We start from the raw sequence: 17,281 nt of genomic DNA, 5'->3' as shown, positions 1-17,281 counted from the left end.
GTTTTTCTTTTTTTCCCCCTTTTGGATCCCCGAATATTCCAAATTGTGATTTATCTTATATCTGAATGAGAGAAAGTCTAGATCACCAAGTATGTGTGTTGATTGAGTCCTGCTCGTGTGTTTTCGATAAGGACTGAGTTGTTTGTTTTCGCGTTCAGAAAGATATCGAAGGACACCTGAGCAAGTAGTAAATACTGGGTATGTAGGTCGGTCGGTAGGTAGGTGGGATGATTTTTGGGGGAAAAAGTCGGCGGTGTAGATGGGAGAGGGAGCCGGAATCAAAAACAGAATATCAATTGGTCTTCGTAATAGAATATTGTGATGAAGGTAAAATCGAGCGACTGAATGGGTGTCACTTTTTTGAAGAAGGAGGAGGAGGAGGAGGAGGAGGCGGAGGAGGACGAGGAGGTTGTGAAGGCTGTTGTGTTTCTGAGAAATAAGTTACGTAGTATCGTAGAATGGTATAGGATAGAATTGCGGTACAACTTGATGAGAGCGGTCCTACCAGATATGTGCTACGATAGGTACTAGGGAGTAGGTACTAGGTACGGGGAGGTGATGAAGTAGAAATAGCCAATTTCACAATTGAATCCGAGTTTGAATGAGCGGTTGGGCAATTGATAAAGTTGGTTGCTCCTCTCCAAAGGTTTCATTCAACCTTGAAATGTTTTGGATGTCTTGCTCAACCCGACGGGATCAATCAAACTCGTGGTAATAAGTCTGGGAGTATGGGAGGTGGTAGTAGTAATGAATTAATAAAAAAGTACCTTATTATCAAGGCTTTCGCGATTCAGGTACGGCACTCCCAGTCTCCAGTCTCCCGTCTCCAGTGTCCAGTCCAGTCTCCCAGTTGACTGAATCGACTCCCTTGCAAGATATTTTTATATACCTACCTACATACCTACCTACCTACTAGTACCTATCATTGACTCAATCTCATCTACCGGTATGAGATCCATCTGATCGCTTGGTATATTTCGAGAGGGCTTGAATCATGAATCTTTGGTAGATTTCTGGTAGATGGATGGTGTTGATATCCAGTTTCAACTCAACCCTCAACCCTCAACCCTCAACCCTCAACCCTCAACATTGCACATTCTCTCGTGACAATCTGTTCTATGTCAATTTCCCCGTCTAGAAGTCTTTCCGAACAACAAGATTAAACTTTCTGCGTACCTAGGTACACAGACGCAGGAGCATCTATCGAGCATCTGTCTATCTCTCCTACCCACGCCCACGTAAAATAACCTCATTAAAGAACCCCTCGACCTATCATCTAAATTCATTGGCATGGATCCTCTACCTCCATCGAGGGATCCATATCCGAAAGATATTCATTCATGAACCTCGGGTTCCCTTTTCCCCAGGGTGACCAGCATCCTACTGTACCTCCGTCCTCCCTAGCGAAAGACATTCCAATTCCTCACATGTGGATAATCTTATTTCTGCATTCCCCAAATCCTTCTGGAACAGAGACTCAGAAACTCAGAGAGAGAGAGAGAGGGGGGGTGGTTACGTAAGAGTCTTTCCATTCATATATCAATCAGACGGTACCTGCATCAGCTGAAATTATTCCCTTCACAATGATGCCATCACTTCACTTCACTCACACCTTGGAAACCCTCAAACAACCTTGGAAATGCAACATATAATTTCACATCCGGAAACATAACTCCGTTTCATAAAGTATGAAAGTGCCAACCAATCACATCTCATCTCTGGTCGGAAAACAAGTAAGCTTAATTTAGCTTTGATTAAATCTACGAGAAGCGTATCGGTAGTTCGGCCCATAGGAAATTGGAAATTGGAGATTGGAGATGGAAATTGAATTGGAAGACATTGATGGTACTCCAAGACGGTACAATGTAATCTCTGGATTTTCTAGAACAATTTTTGACGGCACTTATTAGAATAGAAGACTTGCTGTCATCCGAAACGCTTTTAGTTGCTCAAATACATATAAATATAACTATTTACCTAGTACTTTGTTCTAAATATATAGTTGATATCCAAAGTAGAATGCCATCGAAAATGTAACATTTTTTAAACAAAAGTCCCTGAACGAAGTATATCTACTTGACATTTGAATGTGACTTGATTTGGGCAATTCCAAATCCCATCTCAAGATATGTACTCATTAATCATAAAGGGTATCATAAGTTCATAACGACGTTTGCTGAATCCAGCCCAAATATTTCCACCCTCCCCAACCCCGAACCCTTTTGATCTACAACTGCATGATGCATGATGGATCGGATCCAACTATCGTGGCGAGGCATATGTTCTCGACTAGCGGAACATCGTTTCAACATACCAACCGCCGATATTTATCATCGATCGAATCTAGCCCGAATAATCGTCGTTATATGATTTAGCCTTTCCCCTTCTCGACCGTGTATCGGATTCTTGAGAGGCAGGAACTTTGCGATATTCCTTTTCCTTTTTACCTCCATCATCCTTGGCTTTTCTGGTGCGCTTTGCTGCATAGGGTGGATCCGAATACTCGAAGGATCTTGCGGAAGCCATAACACTGTCGTAGAGGGCAACTGAACGTGAATTGTTAGCGATGATGGAGTCGATATTGCGATTAGTACTTACACCCAGGAACAAACAACCATATTGAATTCATTAATACAAAGTATACCCAAAAGTATAATGGTTCCGGTCGATAGTATCGTTTGCCAGTGGTGTACTCATCAAGTAGACTAGTGCCAAGGTACAGCAAATTCCCATACAGTTCCCCTGTTGAAACAAGTGCTTGTACGGTGTGCCGAAATTGTGAGTTTTGGGTGATGTATACGGCTGTGAGGTAAGATAGCGGTCCCCAGAGTATCTGCCAATATCGTTAGCATACTACACATTCAGCATTCGGATAATGGCATACGCACGACGGTCCATGTCTCTATGGTCAACAGAAATGAATCTGAGGACATATATCTCGAATCGGATAAAGCATATTCCTTCCATAGTTGACCAAAGAAATCTGTCCTGCTTGCCATTCGAGCATGATTGTAGACGAAGTATCCTTCAAAAAAGATATGAATTGACCCCGCTATTTATATGTTAGGTTTCATTACAGAGAAATAGAATTGCATATTGAGCTTACTCAAGATGAACCATAGAACAAGTCCTTGATCCTTTATACTGAGTCTGGGATAAAATCTCCTCACCGCAAAAAGTGTTGCGCCGAGCACCAAAGCCCACGTTGTTCCAAAGGTGACAACGAGGATGGATGGACTGAAACTATTTTCCACATACTTTCCGGAAAGATTGATATCGACAGGATGATATGGATGATATGAGGTCATCCGAGAAAAGTAGCTGGACATCTTGTCGTTAGTTGATAGGTAAACTCATGCGATGCTCCGTACGTGAGACTCTGATAAAAACACGAGAAAGCAATTGGATTGTTGACATCTCGGATATGGAATATTGACCCCTGCATTTTCCCACAACCCCTTTTAGTGGGGACCGATTTGTTGGCATTCATTCAAAGAATAGGTAGGGACTTGATGGGACATGACAAGCGTTTTCGTAAGTAAGATCGAGTTGTACGAATACAGGTCGGTATTCCCAATCTTGCGAATCTCGTTGGTGAGAAAGCTTTACGCATCTACAATTGTGATATTTGAGACATATCACGTGACCATCGTGCTTTCATTCGATGTTTAGGTCATTGGAAGAGTCCGGCCACTTTAGAGTTAGATCCAGTCAATTCCAAGTACCAATTAACTTGCGAAGTCTGGTGGTTATGTATCCTCGGAGACGTTAGCACTTATAGAATCGCCGTGCTAAACTCAACTAGAAGAGTTGTAAAGGCAACCTTCGAAAGCCAGATTGTGTATGGCTGCCATCTCTTTGCTTTTCTTTTCTGACGAGTGAAGCATATAAAAAGAATGCAGCAGCCACCTGCGTGCACTTGATTTGATTTGATTGTTACTTTTTACGAGACGCTTTCCCCAGCCACTTTTCTCGCTTTACCTTTATCGCTCTTATCAAAAGGGGGGAAGTTCGAGTCTATAATTATTTTCTCCTCTATGATACGCTGGTTTCGTCAGCAGAATTGCCTAGGCAATGCACTGTGCTCGATTTATATTGCACGACCTGGGAAACCTGGGAATGGCCTTGTATTGAATCATCTCCAAATCCAGGAAAGGACACTTGAAACTTGGACCCCTTGTCTATATTGCAGGATACTGGATGGTCCATCGGACAGAAGATTCTCATAGGATAGGACCACTGGGGCTCACTGCATTATGCACATAGCACGCATTGTGCAGCTTGAGAGATTTCTCCATATGGCACGTTGACTGGTTAGTAGGAAGTGGTAGTAGTATACAACAAGCACAAGCTCAATCTCATCGACAATCCTTTCTTTCGATGTATATACGCCCTGCACCAGTATGCTGACGTGATTCAAGGGCGGAAGCTCTTCATTCCATTCTCTTACGCGCTCAATGATGTTCATCTACTCGTACTCTCGCTAGGGATGCTCGAGGTATGCTCCTCTTTTCAATCATACAGGTACGTAGTCATTACTCTTTACATAGGTCTATCTACACTTATTGGATTGTTGTTTTATACTCTGATACACATTTTCGTTCTTCATAGCGATCGATGTCTGCCCTCCCACCTCTTCTCATCCATCGACCGCACCCAGCCAATTATTATTAATTGGTCATATCTGAGCGAACGGATGGTCGGTCTCTTTTTCAAAGTCAAGCGCGAAATTCAACATCCTCCGTACAAGTAGACCATGAGAACACCCGGACATAATAGACTCTTCCAAACGGCGGTTTACACCAGACGACTTTCCCTACAATGTACTAGATACGCAGATACATACAATCCTTTTCGAGTCTAGCTGAAGCAAGCTTACTCTCATTATCCATCCCATAATCCATCCCATAATCCATCCCATAATCCATCCCAATAAGTTATAAGTTGCAGCCAATCACAAGTTACTTGCCACTTTAACGAGATCTATCAATCTTCCTACACAGGCGCCTCGCCTTTATTTCTTTTTATTTCTATCATTTTTATTTTTATTTTTTCGATCTTTTCCCACATGCTACCGAATCCATCTTACATTGTACTCTCCTCTGTACATTATCCTCCCACCTTCCCACCTTCGACCTCAGGTTCCATATAAGTTGATATAACATTCGTCAATCTAGTCTTACTTATTCGTACTCACGACCTCGGAACCTGCCTACCTATCTATATATCGACATTTCACCAAAGCCAAAGCCAAAGCCAAACCAGAACCAAAACCAAAACCAAAACCATATTCCATCTTTGATATCATAATCAACTCTACGTGCGCACAGCCGCAATTCTTATTATATTTATGGATGGTTTTCATATTTATTATTATTACCTATTATTGATCTGCCCTTTCTCTTTCCCCCTCCCCCTCTTATTATTACTATTACCCCTTCACCCTTCACTCCCCCCCCTGTCCACTTCACTCGTTTCAATACTCAGCTTTTATCACGCACAACCTTATTATTATTATTACCTCTCACTTCACTTACCTCTTCCTCCCTCATTTACCATTTGTTCCTTCTTATCACCTCCCCTCCCTCCAAACATAACAAGCAAACAGCGGGAGAAAGGAAAGATCAAGAAAAGTACCTACGAGGTAATCAAGAGAACGATGTTTACAATTTACGTATCTAGGTATAATTCAATCAATACAATTCAATACCACACAACACAATACTATACTATTCCTTTGCTAATTCACTAACCAACGTTACTTACTTACCTCGATATGTTGATGTTGATTTATTAACTGTTTTATTTTATTTTATATATTTTATATTTTTTTTTTTCATTTTTTCATCATTTGCTTGTTTTTCTTCCATAGCCTCTCTCCTTCACTTACTTATTACACACACATACACACACATACACACAGACATACACTCACATAAACACTCATCCTCACACACATACAACAGAATCTCTCTCTCTCTCTCTTCCCCTCAAGTACCGACCCTTCTCTCACACTCACACTAACCTAAAGCAGCATTGGATTCGTTCTTGGAGTCCTCTTCACGGATCTACTTCGACACTAGCGTTCCTCGCATTCTCACGACTAATCTTGAAGCGGCAAGGCATTTTAGATACTCTCAGGATTAGCTGCTTTTTTGGTTCCTTCCTAACTTTCTGAGTTCGCTCTTCGCAATGGGCCACTCACCCAACCAAATTCTCCCCTCTCACTTACCACTTTCTACCACAGATACAGGCACACTCACACTCTCCCTTCTACCTTCACAACTCTTCTCGAATTCATGTATTCTCGTCATTACAAATAGGATACCTCAACAAATCTATTATCCATCCTTTGCCTCCATTCGATTATCGTACAATAACGCGTAAACATTCCAAAGCGCAAACTCGGTTGAATCGTCTTTGTCCTTTCGAGATCATCTTTTCCAAGAGGGCCCTGTCTCTTCGTCCCCATCGCCTCCACTCTGGACTTGAAAACCCTTTCATTTGGGAACACGGTTTCAATTGCAGCACATCCATTTCAATACACGAGACTCGCAGAGATCATCTTCTAACGGGCCATCCTCTCCAACCGCACTACCATCGTCGATCTATCCTTCCACCTCTCGACTCACACTTCCTCTTGATCGATTCTTACATTGTTGGCATACGTGGAAGGAAGCCAAGAAGACTCACATGTTTAATTCAATAGCTGATGAAAGAGATCATCAAAATTGAGTGTCGTTTTCGCTCTGCGATAATTAATTGCTTCGAGTCGTGGTCGTCTTCGTCATGCGACTCAGGTCTTGGAATCAGTGAACGCACCTTGATCCTCTCACTCGAATAGCCATCCAAAGGCTCCTAGATTATGACAGAAAGGTCCCTATCAATCTCGACGCAGAATGCGACCCAGACTAAGCCTGTCTTCCTCACTTCTGTTGAGGCCCTTACCCACGATATTCAACCCGCTACCGAGTTGGCGGACGAAGATTACACCATCAAATGCATCTGCAACAATTGTGAGGACGATGGAAACACGATATATTGCGAAGATTGCTCAACGTGGCAGCATATCGATTGCTACTACGACCGCTCTGTAGATGTGTTGAGGCCAGACTTCGCTCATTCTTGTGTTGATTGCTCACCACGAGATCTCGGTCCACATGCGAACGAAAGATCGCAATATCGACAGAGTAAACCTACCCACGATAACAATGACAAAAAAAATAGAAGGCCGGCAGCAAAAAGTCACAAAAAGAAGACCGTGAAGCCCTCTGAAAATTATGGTTTCAATGACCAAGAGGGCCACGAGAATGCTGGCTCTCTTGTGCCTCACACGCAAAAAAGAGCGAAAGGTCATCGGTCGCATCATTCCGTTAGCTCTCAAGCTACCAAACGAAATCATAACCATCCCCCAAGCCCTAACCACACAGCAGGAAATCTGCCAGATAATTTCGAAATTCATTCCCTCTCCGTCATTTTCCACTCGCTCTATGACGTTCAATCACAAGAAATTAATACAAATACATTAGTCGATCTATCTGTCACGAGCAAATTAGCTTTGTGGATCAAAGAGGGTAAGCTGTTCGAAGAAGATGTCGGCAAAAAATTCGACGATGTTGTTCAAAAAACCGAGATGCGACTTGATCCGCACCAATTCCCAAAGTTGCACGTCGATGTCAAGACCGCTCACATCAACAATACCAATGTCCAATGGAAGTCTCTCGTCACGACAACGAAAACCCCGGCGAACAAACCAATTGGAGAGATGAATGGCCATGTCGGGTTTCAATCTGACTATCATAAGAACCCAGACAATGGGTGGGAAGAGTGTCCTCATCCACGCCCTCTTACCTTTTTCATTCCCGGATTACCCTTGTATATTGATACAAGAAAGGGAGGATCCCAGTGCCGATACATTCGACGAAGCTGTAGGGCGAACGCAAACTTAGAAACATATATTGTTGCCAATACAAGCGAGTATCATTTCTACTTGACCCTCGACAGCGCCCTGGCTCCAAACGAGCAGATTACGTTGCCTTGGGACTTCAAATTCGTTGACAAGTCAAGGCTAGACCGTGCCCTTCATCTTGATGGCGATGACGACGATAGGCTACCCGATATCACTGAAGCCGAATACCAAAGTGTATCGCATTCGATCAACCTGGTGTTATCGGATCACGGAGGTTGTGCTTGCAATGCCGGTAAAGAGTGCGCCTTTGTACGATTTCACCGTGATTACTACGGCAGAGTGCATGGTCAGCACCAACAGCCATCCAATGGTGTAAATGGGGTGAAATCAAAGAAGGGTCGCAAGCCCAAGCAGCACGTCTCTCCCACAAGTACAGGCCACGCCACCAATAGTCGAGCTGCTAGCGAAGGCCAGCCAGAGACAAACGACGACGATGATAGCCGCTCCATTTCTGGCTCCGGGCGTAGCAAACCTCACAGTCGTGATCCCACACCAATACATGGCCCTGAAGCCGATGCAGTTTTGACAGAGACGAAACGAGAGAAACGAAAGTTGATGTTGTTGGAAGAAAAATTCAAACAACTGGAACAGGAACAGGAACCGCCACGGAAAAAAAAGAGGCCATCGGATGGTTCAAATGTGAATTCCCCGGCGACTGCTACGGCATCACAGACAACTTCTAAACCCCGACAGAAATCAGTCGCATCACGAACTGCCGTTTCACAGTCGGCTCACGCAAAATCTAATGGATCCCGATCTCGTCAGTATGTCGACGCCAGCACATCGCGTCGACAATCGGGGTCACCCCTCAGCGCGACATCTTCAAAAGTTATAGCCTCTCCGAAACCCATTCGATCTCGCGATGATTCGAGTGGCTCTCGATCAGATGAATCAGAGGGCTTCCGATCACGCCAGAATTCAATAACCTCGAATGTCGTGTATGCAGATTCATCAACACAAACAAGCCCGGACAAAGATGCATGGTACGAGCAGAAAACAAAGTTGATACCAAAGAGGCCTGTCTTGCCACTTTCGAGGCGTTTGCTTATGAAAAAATTCAAAGTACAGGAAAAGGCTCAGGAGTTATTTAAGAATGAGGAGCGGCAGCGGACAAATGTTGCTGCAGGACTGATGAACGGAGGTCTTCAAAATCACTCTTCGCCTACAATGGCAATGGATATTGACTCACCAATCCAGGAAGATCGATCAATTACTCAATCGCCCACCGATACTAGGGTCCGAAATGCTAGTATTTCTTCATCGACTCCGTCGGCCGACTTCACGTCCAATTCTGGCGATTATCATACAGATGGACCAATACTCGTGACCGGGCAGACAATGAAACCTCCTTCCTGGACTGGACAATCCACCAATGGATATTCACACAAATCACCTGAACTGCACGTACGAATGCCTCCAACACAAACATTTACAACACCTAACCTGTCCGGAACTCCAGGCACACTCACACCGGCTTCCGCGGTACCCTCATCAGCGATCTCGCCGTATGGCACAACTCAGTTCCCATCATACCCTTCTGCAAATACTGTCAACCCGAGTCCTGCCAGGAAAAAAATTTCAATCAAAGATTATACCGCTCGACAGAAGAGCCAGAGTGCCAATGGTTCAGGTGGGCGCAAGGCTTCTGTAGGAAGCAGTCCTACAATATCACCAGCAGTTCCCAAGTCAACACTTTCGGCTATCGACGAAATTAATTCCATGGGGGCTCTTCTTGACAGCAAAACTGTAGCAGTTGATGGGAACAAGAAAGTCGATCATGGTCTTGTTGATACGCTCAAGATTTCACCATCACCAAAAAATATGCCCCCTCAACACTCGAATGGCGCATTGTAACATACAGTTTTAGATATCGCTTTAGGCGTGTTATTGCCTCATCTGTCCTTTTACTTCGGCGTGAGGTTTCAGCTGATGGAAGTTTGGGACCGGTGGACGGACGGTATCATTTGGTTTGGGTTCAAAATGGGGTCCGGATTATGATCTTATTATAAGGTTCAGGGGCGTAGCTGGCGTAATACATTGGGGTGGAGTCTTAGAAGTTTTAATTACTTCGATTATTCAATTCTTTCTTTTTGTTCTACATCTTGATCACAGTTGATCACTACTTTTGTTCGTTCGGAAAACTGGACTCTTCTTTTTCTTTTTGCATCAGGCAATGGCAAAACAAAATACCTTACCTACCATACCTAAACTTTGTTGTACGAGTAGCTTCTTTGTTGATGATGATTGACGATGATTTCGTGTGGATGGGTTGATCGGACTTGTGGAAAAGAATTCTGAGAAGCGAGTTGCAATCACTCCTGTCTTGTTTTTTTTATGGCTTGCTTTTGGATGGATGGACGGGTGGATAGGGTTGGGTGTGAGCGGGACGAATGCTATGTTATGTATGGATGCTACTCGTTCTTGAGATGGTCCTATGACACGATCCTTTTGAAATGGATATATTCATGATAGGGGATCTCTGCGAAAGATGGAGAAATGGGATGACATGCATGACATGGGTTTTCGAAATGGTGGGGATTGATGGATGGATATTCATTGATGAGCTTTGTGTAGTGCTCGGATCGTGCGAGGAAACAGACCTCGACGTAGTGAAGTGATTAGATCACTCGTATTTTTTTTTAATTAAAAAAAAACTTTAAAACTTTCAACATCTTTCTTCTTGGAGGGTGGAGGCTTTTGAAATGATGAATGTATTATTTGATGATGTGGACGGGTATGTGGTATTGTGTTGTAATGTTGTAAAAAAATAATGTAAATGTCTATCTATATCCATATGAGTACATCTATATATACATACATAAGCTCCGAATCTTGAGATTCAATATATATACCCGATTTCCCTTTTCTCTTCTCCACTCTTTCTCTTCCTTTCCCATAAAGCAACCCATCTCCCTCAAATCTACACACTCAAATTATCACTCTTGAAGATTAACAACGCCAAGCGATGGCGAACAAACAACCCGATCAATCCACACACCATCTGCATTCCCAAGATCTCCATGGCCAATCGATCTTCTCTGCGTGGGCCAAACCATACAAGCCATAGATTCAAGAGTGTGAAGTTACTACTTTCTATGATGTCGCCTTCGCTATTGAATTTGAGATGGATGAGGTAGAATTTGTGCAGGAGAGAGAGGAGGAGGTGTTGATGTTTTTTCGGGGGGTTAGGCCATGGGGTGATGGAGGGTTCGAGGAGATTTGTTTTGGTGTTGTAGTAGGGGAGACGGTGGCGGGGACAGGGGATGAGGTGGAAGAGTTGGGGGACGCTGTAGAGGAAATTGAAGGTTTGGGGGATGAGCAGCAGGAGTAGGGTTTTGGAGAAGTGGCCGAGGATGCCGCAGATGGCGAAGACCATGCCGGCGAAATAGCAGTAGGTGTCGCCGACGAAGACGGAGGAGGGGTACCAGTTGTGGGAGAGCAGGGCGAGGGAGACGCCGATAAAGGGGAGGAGCATGTAGAGGGAGAAGAGGTGGGAGTCGGTTGCGGGGTGAGGGTAGGGGGTTAGGAGATACAGGGTGTCGTTTAGGACGAGGAGGAAGGCGATGATGAGGGATTGGGAAACTTCGATGCCGTTGATGCCAGCGAGAATGTTGATGCTGTTGGGGCAGAAAATGGCAATGGAAGCCATGTAGATGTAGTAGAGAGGACCGAGTTGGAAGAGCTCGCCGAGATAGGGTTGTAGGGGGATGGGGATGACGATTTGGGTGACGCCGAAATCGACAAAGTAGACGATTAGGATGGGGATGGAGGCAATGGCGGGGATGAAAAATTTGTGGCGCCAGCGGATATCAAAGAGGTCGTCGCCGATTCCGAGGATAACGACGGATTGGAGGGAGAGGACCGCGGAGAGGTAGGACGCTAGCTATTTTTATGTTAACATATATGTCCATTGTTTTTCCCATCGAATCCAAAACAGAAGCCAAAGAATCCCGATTCTCCAATTAAAAGACCTCCTCCCATCATGCACTTCATAATGCTCACCTTACTATGCGGAAACCTATGCAAGAACCTCCCATTCTCCACATCCATCCCGAGCCCCTCCAGTCCCCCTTCCCTAACCACATCCCGATTCCCACCACCACTCGTCGCCGCCACAATATCCTTATAGAACGGAAACGGGATAAACACAATAATAATCAACAAATAAACCACCGCGCAGACCGCGCCCATCGTCTCCGGAATCTCCTTCTTATCGCGCTTCGACATATCTTTTCCCTTGAGTCCTGCTTTCATGAACGTTGGGCCCAGCCAACGAATCATGCTGTAGGTAGCGGAGAAAGCCAGGCCGCTGAAGGCGAGCGATGCGATGAGGGGTTCGCCATTTTCGCGCGAGAGGGTTTTGAGGAGGAGGGAGAGACAGAGGATGGTGAGGGAGAGGTGGAAGAGAGATTCGGGGAGGGAGAGCGAGGAGCGCGTGCGCGTGGGAGATGTGCTTTTCATGATGGGTGGGAGGGGGAGATGGGGTGCATTTCAATTGGGTGGTTTGGGGGTGGATGGAAGGGGAAAAAAGGAATTGGATATGCGATGAGAGATGGATGGGAGATGTGGTTTTTATTTTTATTTGGGGAGCCTTGTGCAAGGCTGAGAAGACACGAGTTCATATCGCATAAATTGTGGGGGGACAGGGCTGAGGGGAATAGATGACGAAGCTAGTGGGGTTGATTTGCATGCCGCTTCAACGGCTTTTATTTACTGCGGATTAAGAATGGGTAAAAAGATCTACGCGAGGTATTTAAGGAGTTAGATAAGAGGTGAGTTGAAATAGTCGAAATGTACATGAAATTGGTATTGTTTAAAGATGTTAAAACCATCTTATTATGTATTCTATACCTCCACTATCATAATCACCTAGACTCAAGCCTCTCATCAAAACGCCCTTAACTCCTAAACCCAAATTTACGGTATCTTTCTGAATAATCCCCAGACTCCATTGATATACTCCACGTGAATAGTGTTTGTTTTTTCTCGACTAATTTCTCTTTTGAACGAGATCATGATAATTATCAGGCTCTGTTCATCGCCAATTCTGCGCTTCTACTCCAAAGACCAGTCGGTTCTCTCCTCCACATCATTAGTTTGCCATCATCCCCTGTAGACCCCAATAATTGCCCATCTGCATCAAATTCTACCTTCCAAACTGGCGCTCGATCTGCTTCCAACCTAGAAATTTCCTTCACAGCATGAATTACCGCTCCATCTCTACCTTGAGCTTCTTGCTGTCTACTTCGATTCGTTCTTTGGCCTGCTAATCCTGCACCAATCCCGGAAGGAGCGGGTTTTGCTCCATTTTCAATTGTCATTTGTGCCGGATTTCGCGCAACTGTTTTTTCCGGCACCTTCTCGAAATCAGTACTTCTTCCCTCTAACCCCTCACCCTCCCTACCAGCCACCACCCGGAAAACTCTCACAACCCCATCCTTACACGCTGTAGCCACCTCATCCCACCCCCTAATATTCCCAGCCGCCCACGTCACATCCCTCACCAAGCCCCTATGCCCCCTCAACTCCGCCGCCAAATAAAGTTCCTTCGTACTCGCACTCCCCAGACTAACCGTATGCGATATTTCCTTCGTGCGCCATATACTCGCTTTATTCATACTCGCGACGACCAATCCCAGCGCATCTCTCGGAACCCCCTCTCGAATAGCTCTATAACAGGGTTCCAAATTCGGATCAAAAGCCACCTTGAAACTCACCTCCTCTCCCCTCGCAGGCTTCTCACACACATTTACCCGATCGAGTTCCGTCCACGCCGTCATATTCTCCGGCTCTTCATTCTCATAGATAATCAATTGCGCATCGCGATCCACCAGCGCAATATAGGTATGCCTACTCTCCGCATGATGTTTAATCGAGAAACTCAAAAACGGCGCGCGAGTATGCGATCGTGTTTCCCACACGGGCCGATTATTGTGGGAGTTAAATCTGCGTCCCTTGTTTGGCGCTAACGTAGGATCTTCAACCCACAGCTTAAACCGTCCGTCGGTACCAATAGATGCGATGAGATTCGGATGGATAGTAGGAGGCAACCATTGTAATTGTAGAACTTCCCCGCCGTTATGCGCACCCCATGTATCGCATTGCATCCACGAACCGTCGTGATGGCGATTGTAGACTTTGATTTTGCCGTCTGCGGAACCGGTTGCGAAGCGCGTGCCGTAGGTATTGAAGGCGCTTGCTTCGACAATATCACGATGAGTGGAGGTGAGGAGTGCGAATCCTTCCTGTGGTGGTGGTGTGGCTTCTCTACTTGGAGACATGTTTGTAGTGAGTGCGGGCTTTCTTTGAGTGAAGGCTGAGATGATGTCTTGCTGGCTAGCCTTGCATGCACGGACTTATTCGAATAAGGCTGATTTTGTGTTTGCTAGCAAAGGCACGGAATGACTTGATTCGAGTTACCTAGCTTTATATTAAATATCGTCAATGAAAACTTCAAATTGTACACCTCAACCTCTTTCAGTAGAAGTCATCTTGTCTTGTTGATACTAGAATAGATCTCCCTAAAGTACCCTTTGTAAAGCTATCGCCAAGACTGTATCCCCATGGGGAATTCAACTCTACATCACATGCTCAAAGGCAAAGCAAGCAATAAATAGTCAGCCAAATCACATTTCAGAGCTTCTAGTATTTCTGCCACTTCTATTTCCCCTCTTAAAACTCAATTGTAATTTCAATCATGATCTTATCCATTCTGTACTACACTCCTCATTATCTTAGTAATCAATATTACTCGCTAATCGGAGTCCCCCAAAACTCCCCCTCGCTCCGTTTCAACATATCCTTATCCTATTTCCCCCATTCCTATGCCTATCCCAATATTGAATTACCCACCGATACCCGTGTTCCCAAAAAAACCATAGCCCCCTATGCCCAGTAATCATTCGATAACACCTTCAATCAAACTATCAAGTATTTGCTCACTGTTTGGCAAATTCCATTGCCACCACCCCTCACCCTCCCACCAAGTAACATCTCTGCCTCTTTTCCATTTCTGCTCTAGTACTTTTCGAACTTTTTCATCACCACCTATTCCTCCACCTTCCTTGTCCATCCATTCTCTTTCTGCTTTTTCCTTGGCCTTTTTAACTACAACCTCATCATCCTCACATCGATATAGATCGCATTTCGAGCACTCCGTACAACGTCTCCCACCATTTGGTCGAAAGTGTTCACAGAAATGTCGGTATCCCTCCCCAGATCCAATGTCCTTGCGACAAACATAACACATTTGATAACCGCAAACACATGTTAATTTGTTGCAGCCCGAAGACTTCACAAATGACGTATTGCAACGTGGGCAAGTTCGCTTGATCGCTAACGACATCGCAAGTTCGACTTGCGTTCTTAGAGCAAGCAAAGAAGACTCGTGACAGATATGAATATCGTTCCATGCTTTCGAGCATGAAATACAGGAAGATCTTTCACATCGTTGATTTTGACAGACGAATTTAAGACCATGTTGCTTCCTACGCAAACGAATAACAGATTCTTGGAATTGATCGATAGCATAGTCGCCAAATGTGCGTTTCGAGGAGAGACATAAAAATAGGAAAGAAAAAAGAATGCAAAAAGGTAAAAGGAAGGGTATCATGCCAACGCCCAAAACCACAATTAAAATAGTATAAATAGAAGATGGACCAAGTCGTTTCAAGCGCCACGATTGTTGAGCTTCTGGGAGATATAATTCATCAATCTCAGCATAATTGCAAAATGGGCAACGAATAAGTGGTAGTCCGGTTTTCAGAAGACTGTCTTCAATTAGACGTTCGTCTAATTTCCGTAGAATCTCTTCACCCTTATCTTCTAGGAAGGCTCGTCGCACCTGCTCCTGTGGAATGCATCCTGTGCACTCACCCGCCATGGCCGCGAGGCACCTTAAGGTTCCACCATTGAGATCAATGTTCCTCTGCCATCCTTGCCCAAAAATGGCTTCGTTGCCTGCGTGCCTGATACATTGAAAGCATATAAAATGACCTCCAATATCACAAGCAGAGAGTTCCTCAAATGCATATGCGGTATAACAACATTCACAGTCATGCAAAGCTTCCTGCTCTTCCGCTTCGTGGTTATTTATTTCGAGTGCTAGGGCATGATCTTTCTCCTCTCGTTCCAATAATGCTCGTTCCTGTAATGGTGTAATGAGAGAATCAAATAATTCTTTGTCCAATTCCGGTGATCCCGTAGTCTTGATAGTTGGCATTATAGACCCTTGTCCAGACGACTGCCAAACCACAAGAGGGTGGTGCCCTGCTTCCACTGCCGTCAGGGGTTTTCGACGAGAGAAGAATGATGATATAGAAAATCGCCAAGACTTCGAAGATAAATCGACAAGTGTGGGTCGAGCCAAAGTATAAGAATGGTTACGCTCCGCCAATACTGCATTGATTGTCGACCGCGGCAGACCCTTAAATTCATGATATGCAACCGTCTTTACAGCCTTCTTATATCCTTCAGACCTAAATTTCTCTTCCACGGGTACAATCCCCTTTGAGTCCCGTAGCTTGGTTTCATCTTCATTGCCATCAGCCTTTTCTTTTTCCTTCTCCTTCGACGCGACTCTATATCGTCCCCGCACATATTTCATCTTATGTTTAAGCAAAGCTTCCGTCACGACAGCCAATCTAGATTCTTCTTCGAAGCTCGAAAGCATCTCGCGGAACACCTCGACTTGAACATCGGGGAAGATAGCCGCAAGCGCTTCAAGGCTATGGTTTAACTCGCGGAGATCGGGTATTTCGGCATCTAGGGGTAGAAGGTTTTCTTTCGCTCGGATATACGGGCTTCCCACTGGATCCGTGATCAAAGATGCCGCTGTCGCTGACACCGTAGGTGAGGTACTCTTGCTTCTTTCATCAGAAGTAGCCCTAGTTGCAGGTTGTTGTGATGTTGAATCCAGGGTGGCTGTGGCTGAGGGATGAGAAGTGTTTTGGTTGGTTGATTTGAGAATTCCCGAGAACACCATCATCGTGGAGTGTTCCTTTGGTAAGGAGTATTACATTGTATCCCGGGAGTATTATGAAAGATAATTCGATGTTCCCGAACAGTTGCTTGTATCTGAGAATAAAAGATATGTCGAATGTTGAGTTGTTTTCGTATAAAACTTATGACGCGGAGTTAGGGAATCTAGGGAAGGGAAGGGAAGGGGAGGGCCATTCTGTCCGAGAACTTTAAAATTCGAGAAAGCTGATCCCTCAATCGAAATTTTTCCAAAAATGTATGAAACGTATGAAGTGAAGCGAGACATTTAAATTGCATAGATACTAGTAGAATTTCTTTATACAAGTTCTAGAT

At 44.6% G+C, this 17,281-nt stretch overlaps 5 protein-coding genes across 5 annotated transcripts; 1 reads left to right on the top strand and 4 right to left on the bottom strand.

Annotated features, from left to right (window-relative positions):
* Positions 1–1,941: 1,941 nt before the first annotated feature.
* On the bottom strand, positions 1,942–3,874 carry EAE98_007409 (uncharacterized protein). The gene is made up of 4 exons (XM_038955032.1): positions 3,107–3,874; positions 2,889–3,052; positions 2,599–2,833; positions 1,942–2,546 (listed from the first exon to the last, which is right to left on the bottom strand). The coding sequence occupies exons 1-4, from the start codon at positions 3,327–3,329 to the stop codon at positions 2,344–2,346; spliced, it is 825 nt and encodes a 274-aa protein (XP_038808682.1). The 5' UTR covers positions 3,330–3,874; the 3' UTR covers positions 1,942–2,343.
* Positions 3,875–6,865: 2,991 nt separating this feature from the next.
* EAE98_007408 (uncharacterized protein) lies at positions 6,866–9,823 on the top strand (the record flags this gene model as incomplete). The annotated part of the gene is made up of 1 exon (XM_038955031.1): positions 6,866–9,823. The coding sequence occupies one exon, from the start codon at positions 6,866–6,868 to the stop codon at positions 9,821–9,823; it is 2,958 nt and encodes a 985-aa protein (XP_038808681.1).
* A 588-nt stretch (positions 9,824–10,411) lies between these two features.
* EAE98_007407 (uncharacterized protein) lies at positions 10,412–12,531 on the bottom strand. The gene is made up of 2 exons (XM_038955030.1): positions 11,972–12,531; positions 10,412–11,852 (listed from the first exon to the last, which is right to left on the bottom strand). The coding sequence occupies exons 1-2, from the start codon at positions 12,428–12,430 to the stop codon at positions 10,890–10,892; spliced, it is 1,422 nt and encodes a 473-aa protein (XP_038808680.1). The 5' UTR covers positions 12,431–12,531; the 3' UTR covers positions 10,412–10,889.
* A 462-nt stretch (positions 12,532–12,993) lies between these two features.
* Positions 12,994–14,250, bottom strand: EAE98_007406 (uncharacterized protein; the record flags this gene model as incomplete). Its single annotated transcript, XM_038955029.1, has 1 exon — positions 12,994–14,250. One exon carries the CDS (start codon positions 14,248–14,250, stop codon positions 12,994–12,996), a length of 1,257 nt encoding a protein of 418 aa, XP_038808679.1.
* A 617-nt stretch (positions 14,251–14,867) lies between these two features.
* EAE98_007405 (uncharacterized protein) lies at positions 14,868–16,955 on the bottom strand (the record flags this gene model as incomplete). Its single annotated transcript, XM_038955028.1, has 1 exon — positions 14,868–16,955. The coding sequence occupies one exon, from the start codon at positions 16,953–16,955 to the stop codon at positions 14,868–14,870; it is 2,088 nt and encodes a 695-aa protein (XP_038808678.1).
* Positions 16,956–17,281: the final 326 nt, after the last annotated feature.

The sequence above is a fragment of the Botrytis deweyae genome (assembly GCF_014898535.1).
Source record: "Botrytis deweyae strain B1 chromosome Unknown BDEW_017, whole genome shotgun sequence".
NCBI classification, from domain to species: domain Eukaryota; kingdom Fungi; phylum Ascomycota; class Leotiomycetes; order Helotiales; family Sclerotiniaceae; genus Botrytis; species Botrytis deweyae.
The sequence above is the reverse complement of the archived record's forward strand: the minus strand, read 5'-3'. Positions and strand labels throughout refer to the sequence as shown.

What these genes read in the sequence shown, in the direction of transcription:
- EAE98_007409 (XM_038955032.1), bottom strand. Translation starts at nt 3,329, where the DNA reads ATGTCCAGCTACTTTTCTCGGATGACCTCATATCATCCATATCATCCT. An exon ending in CCATAGAGACATGGACCGTC is followed by an intron (nt 2,834 to 2,888) that starts GTGCGTATGCCA and finishes CGATATTGGCAG; the next exon opens with ATACTCTGGGGACCGCTATC. An exon ending in ATGGTTGTTTGTTCCTGGGT is followed by an intron (nt 2,547 to 2,598) that starts GTAAGTACTAAT and finishes ATTCACGTTCAG; the next exon opens with TTGCCCTCTACGACAGTGTT.
- EAE98_007407 (XM_038955030.1), bottom strand. Translation starts at nt 12,430, where the DNA reads ATGAAAAGCACATCTCCCACGCGCACGCGCTCCTCGCTCTCCCTCCCC. An exon ending in ATAGGTTTCCGCATAGTAAG is followed by an intron (nt 11,853 to 11,971) that starts GTGAGCATTATG and finishes ACATAAAAATAG; the next exon opens with CTAGCGTCCTACCTCTCCGC.